The sequence below is a fragment of the Pleurodeles waltl genome, chromosome 5, assembly GCF_031143425.1.
Source record: "Pleurodeles waltl isolate 20211129_DDA chromosome 5, aPleWal1.hap1.20221129, whole genome shotgun sequence".
Taxonomy (NCBI): Eukaryota; Metazoa; Chordata; class Amphibia; order Caudata; family Salamandridae; genus Pleurodeles; species Pleurodeles waltl.
This window is the reverse complement of record NC_090444.1, coordinates 383,411,637-383,417,636: the sequence shown is the minus strand read 5'-3', so window position 1 is coordinate 383,417,636 and position 6,000 is coordinate 383,411,637. Positions and strand designations below refer to the sequence as shown.

General features: G+C 38.9%; 1 protein-coding gene across 5 annotated transcripts in view; it reads right to left on the bottom strand.

Annotated features, from left to right (window-relative positions):
* Positions 1-4,504: 4,504 nt before the first annotated feature.
* The window catches only part of PAK5 (p21 (RAC1) activated kinase 5), an 864,076-nt gene continuing 862,580 nt past the window's right edge, over positions 4,505-6,000 (bottom strand). For all 5 annotated transcript variants that reach the window (XM_069234132.1, XM_069234136.1, XM_069234134.1 and 2 more), the window contains one exon: positions 4,505-5,938. In XM_069234132.1, coding sequence (XP_069090233.1) covers positions 5,783-5,938 — 156 coding nt within the window. In that variant the 3' untranslated portion in view covers positions 4,505-5,782. The remainder of the gene's footprint in view (positions 5,939-6,000) is intronic.

Sequence of the window (6,000 nt, the reverse complement as noted above, 5' to 3'; positions counted from 1 at the left end):
CGAGGTGATGTGTTAGTTCCAAGATGCAGCTCGGTTCAAGGTCATGTTGCATCAACATTGAGTATTTCATTGATTGGGCTTGCGGTGCAAAGGTCAGTGTTGGCATTGCCCAATCAAGGCGATGCTTCAGTTCTGATGAGCGGTAAATTTGCAATGCAGAGCTTCAGCACCATAACTGATGCTGCTGTTGACGAGAGATGCGAGAACCTGCTCTAAGGAATAATCGCTAAGTAACTGTTCTGAAGTTGATGTGCCAAAACCCATGATACTGGTCTTTTGCAAAAGGTCCAATCCATGGAGCAGCAGTGATGCATCTGTTCTCCTCAAGGATGTGCATCCCAGCTGAGGAGATGCATTGGTTGTGCTCAAGGATGCGTCGCTCAGCAGAGATGATGGGTCAGTTCCGCTGGTAAGCACCTTAGCCCCACTTCCATGGGTCCATGAGTGGGGAGGCACCAATTGGCAGGGTAGAATCAGATGGCAGAGTCCAGATGCTGAAGCAGGTTGGTAGGAAGGCTTTTATGTCCCTGAGACTTCAGATCAAGTGGGCCAGCCAACTAACACTTGGAGTCACTCTGGGTTCTGGTTGAAGAGATGCAGGTCCAGTCCTTCTCACCCCCAGGCAAGAGGGCAGCAGGCAACAGGTTAGCATAGCAAACCAAGAGTCCAACAGAGTGCAGTCCAGAAGAGTGACAGTCCTTCACTGCACCCTGCCCTCCTGATTACAGTCGATAACTGTGCCATGTTTAATATGGGCAAAAAAGATGGCCCCTGTCCAGATCAATTTTTTTAATCAATTCAGTTGTCAAGGTCATGGATAACTATATATTCTTCGTCCTACAATATTGTAGACCTGGTATGAGAATGATTAATCAATGTTTATATCTTCACTTGAACATTAAAAATTTTTACAATGGCCACGTGAGGTTCTCCACATATGGACTTTATGAACTTTAGTTCGGCCTTCAACAGGGTAAATAGCGAGAAACTCTGGATAATAAAGTTTTCCTTAGGGGTCTATCCACATAACAATTTTGAAAATGCCACTTTTAGAATTTGAACTTCTTGCCCTCACCATTTGTGCCTTCTGCCAGTGTCCTGGGTCACATGACTGCAAATGGCTCTGCAGTTTTGTGCATTAGACAGTGATAATAAGGGGACAAGATGTGAGCATGGGCAGGATGGTCCATCCTGCCAGGATGGCTGGGGGCAGAGTTGTCCCCTGCCCCAGTTACACGTCAAAGGGCTTGACTTGAGCACACACAAAGGAACCTGACATCAGCCTTTTGCCACACAGACTTCTTGGACCCTTGACTGGGGAAGGGAAGGACTTTACAGAACCAGAAGTAGGGGAAGGACAGGGTGTTCCCAGACACACAAAGCCTGGCACCAGATATACATTTTGGACCCTCAGAATTACTGCTCAGTACAGTCAGGACATGTGGACGTTACAGAAAAAGGACTGCTTTGGCCCCTCCTTGGGCTGCCCTGCTGCTACCAGAGGACTGCTTTGCTTTCTGAGCAGGAAGACTGGATCGGCTCCCTTCACCTCAGGCTAATCTGAATGACTCCAAGAATCTGTTGGCTGACCTCCTGTCTGAGTTACAGGGACACAGCATGCTCTAGAGTCCTCTTTACAACTGCCCAGCTGCCCTGATGCACTGCAACAGCCTGACCCGCAACTGGACCAGAATGAGCCATGCTGGCCTCTGCTACATTGAAGCCCTGATCTCCAACAGATGCCTTCCCAGGGCTAGGACCCTTGAATTACATAATTTGAGCTCCTCCTTTTGGAATTGTTTTTGTGTTGTGTTTTCACATTGTTACTTTTTTGTGCTGCATAAATACTTTATGCTTTGTTTCTAAGTTAAACCTGATTGTTTTGTGCCAAGCTACCAGAGGATTAAGCATAGGTTAATTTGGTGACTTCGGTGGTTCAACCTAACAAGGATTGTAGTTGCTGCCTGAGTGGGGCTTCCATCCCTTAACCAATAAAACTATTTCTCACAGCACAACCATAATGCCATTTAATTTGGCATGGGGCGAAAACATCAGAAGGTACCATCTATTTAGTTCTGTCTTTGAGCTGCTAGTCAAGAGTGCTATTTTCATAAAGGCCAGACCATTTCCTGCTTCAGACAGTAACATCTGAATACATTTTACAACAGATGATGACCATATGAAATTCCAGTCTCTATGTCTGCCTGATGTGGTAACTGAAATGCTGGGATCTATACAGTTATCAGCACAATAAATAAAATCCTTTGCTGTAATTCTTTAATATTACTTCTTTATAAATCTTATGCAATTTACGTCTTCTTACTACTTTAGGTAATCAGACTGTAAAGGTATGGGCACAGTGGCCTAAGACTTAACTTGATCTGCATTACAGCTATCACAAAGCCAAAACTATCTGATTTATATTTGGTAAACTAGTTTCTCTAAAGAATACCTACCTAAACTTTGGTAGCAGCAAACCCTTGCTTGACGAAAAATGTATTTGGAGCTTGTGTATCATCACAAATGAACATTACAGTAAATAAATAAATTACTTACAATGTCTAGACCCATTAGGAAAATAAGCAGATGATCAAAATGGAATAAATTAGGGTTAATGTAATAACAAAACCCTTTCCACAGAAAACAATGAAAAGTCAAATATCAGTATTAATCAGTGTGTAGCACACCATGATTTAGGCACATCTGAAGCTGACTGGAGATAAAGCAATAACAGGGAAGACATGGTGGTTCATTCTAAAAAAAACATGTCATCTTCCAATTTTTCCAGAGGCGGAAAATGTTTAGGTGGCAAGCCTGAAAGCTGTAGCCAGGAAGGACACTGAACTTCACAGTCGATATCTCAGATCAGGACTAACTGCTAAAATGAAGTTCTAAAACAATTGACGTATATTTTGGGTATGTTTGAGTCCTTATATTGGTACCAGCATTCTTTTTATTCATGCTTTAAAAGTCTCCAAACTTTCAGGAATTTTTTCTTGTATTTCACTAGAGATGTTCCGTTTGTAGGAAGGCACCCCATAACTCCACTTCAGGTCCACTACAAAATCTCCATTTACCACTACTTGCTAGGTTTTCTTTGTAGCTGCTCCAAACACTTTTTCTGGGTAGATGTGTCTTGCTACAGATTTACATATGGCTTACTCATGTATTTAGAGAATAATAAATGCTTACTGTAGGAAAAAGGTATTTAAGAATCATCAAACCTTTTTTGATGAGCAAGCATGTCTTATTCTAGGAAATGTACCAGTTCCTTGCTCATAAAAAAAGCAATGTGATTCACGCCAACTGTGGATATCATGTAACATATTTTACAGTGGTAAAGGATATATCATGTTATCATGTCTGGCAGGATGTAGCAGAGTGAGATCATACAACGTATTGTTTAGGTAAATTGCACAGGCAGTATGTAGGACAGGCTAAACTCTAGTAAGATAAAAAATTATAAAAAATGAAGTGATTTATCAACCAAAGTTTTTAACTGTCTTGAACAAATAAACTTATATGCAGCTTTGGTAAAAAAATAATTCAATATATATGTTTGTGCATAGAGTGAGTGGACTGATAAAGGATCTCCATTAATTTGGTCAAATATTGCCATTGAGGAGTCCTGGTGTCATCAGAACAGATGATGTGAAAGGGATAATGGTTTGTATATGTCACCAGAACCCTGAAATGGTACTAAAGGACCATTTTATACATCTTAACCGATATGATTTTTAATATATATCACATGTCTATTTTTGAAGGCATTATTTTGAAAAGGGAGTTTGCTCATAGAGATAAAAGTTTATTTAAAGTAGCAAATAAAATACTCTGCTTTACAGTTTAATTTCCTGAAAGGTGCGGCTAACAATGGATTCTGGCTGGTAAAAGAACATTTTGTATTAGGTTACCTTTAATGAATAGATTTTTGATAAAAGATGCACAATCGTCAGGTCCATTTGAATAAAGTGATTTTGGCACTGTAGCATTTAATGCATTATTACTGGTTTATCTTTATTTCTCCTTGTAACTTCTTCTTTGCATATTTGCTGCATTCTGCAGCACAATGCAAAGGAAAATAAGTCTTTAAGAATTGTTTTGTGGAAGAAAGTATCCCTTCCGAGGTTGCCTGTGTTGGTTGTGGATGGCCACGAGTGCCCCAATGAAGAAAGAGAGAGCTGAACAGAGTCATAATGTTTGTAAATATGGCGTAGTTCCACTCTCTCCCATTCATGGAACACAGAGCAGGGATTTCCCTTGACCTGCCACATTGCATGAACTGTTAGTAAATCTGGGCCTGCCGTATTTACCGGTTACTATCTGTACAATCATATTGTTCTTTGGACCATAAAACTAGATATAAATAGTGTGATTATTATTATTGGTTTGCTTTCTTTCCAACTTTATAGTGTGAATTAGTGTGCCATAGAATACCTAAGAAATTCTAACACAGATACATTGAATTATAAACACACTAGCTAAATTATACACAAAACACAGGTTTCATTAATAAATAGATTTTATTTCTTGTGGGAACTACACTTGACATGCAATTTCATCCAACAAGCAGCACAAACATGTTTTTCAGTAGTCATCTTTTTTGACATAGAATCAACACTCAAAAGGGTTTTAACAGCATAATGACTTTTTTCTACATGAAAATACCTCTGAAGTGATTATAATCTTAACAATACCCGCTTATTCATCTGACCACTGTTGCCATTTGAGATTTACACACATGACATAAACAATGCCGATGAATACTATGACACTGAGGTTTCAATACATACATACATAAGGAAACTGCTGCTTACAGATGTCTATCATCTATGATCTCTTGTGTGGATTTACATGAGCTGGGGATGGTAACAGTAAGAAGTACACTCGCAGACATCTCCTCAATGCTATTACATATACACACCCTGTATGCTCTCATCAGTTCCAACATTCATAGGATCTGAACTAAAAGAGGATATACACGTGAAAAGCGACACACACTCTGAAACTGAACTTAGAGCCCTGATCATATTTCAATACAATATAAATCCAAATGTTCACAAGAGAAAATACTATAGATAACAGGTTTATCTTCATAGTAACCATTTTCTTGAAAGTTGACAGAAATTCTGGCATTTAGGGCACCTGTTTTATCATGTGCCATTACTTCTATGGCTTACTTAATTATAGTTGATTCATAGAAGAAAGCAAAATTGACCCACTTTTTCTGAAGGTGATATACTGCAATTTGACACAGATCTTTTCTCTTTCCGAAAAGGATACAAAAGTAGTAAATATTGTTTTCAAACATTTGCCAAGTTACACCTGATATTCTGACTATCACAAATGTTACATAACCCCAAAGTACTGTAAATTATCAAAAGTAGTGTACAGAAAATTACAAATTCTTTTCAAAATACATTACATTGCTACTATTGCCAAAAGGTGTTTTGCCGAAAAAAGATCTCCGTGTAAATAAAAATGTAATTCAATAACTTTCTGATTAAAATTTAGGAGGAAACATTTTGTGTGCTATTATCTAGTAATTTTGTTGAACTTGTAAGAGTTTGTATCTTGATATATTTGTTTCCTGAATGAACTATAAAACATCTGACAAAAACTATTGTGCTATATAAGGCTTACACAATATATCGCTTTATGTACACAGATACCCAACATCCTCTAAACTGCGTCATTCACCTTGATGTCTGGTTAGGGACTCAATCGCTCATTGAGGTGAGATCCCCCTGGTGCTTCCGTTCCATGTTAACTCTCAGTGGAATTAGCGATGTCTATACTGCCTCATGAGTGGTATAATACAAGAAGGAGACCCAGCCATTTTCAAGAATGGTTGTCTCAAAAGCTCCTGTGCTGTGGCTCTCTGTGAAGGATCTCTTACCAACATCAAATCCAAAAAGGCCCGTAGTATAGAGGAAACCTGTAGTATCACATGGAGTTTGTGATAAAGGAGAAAAATGGTAACATTATAAAACAATGCAA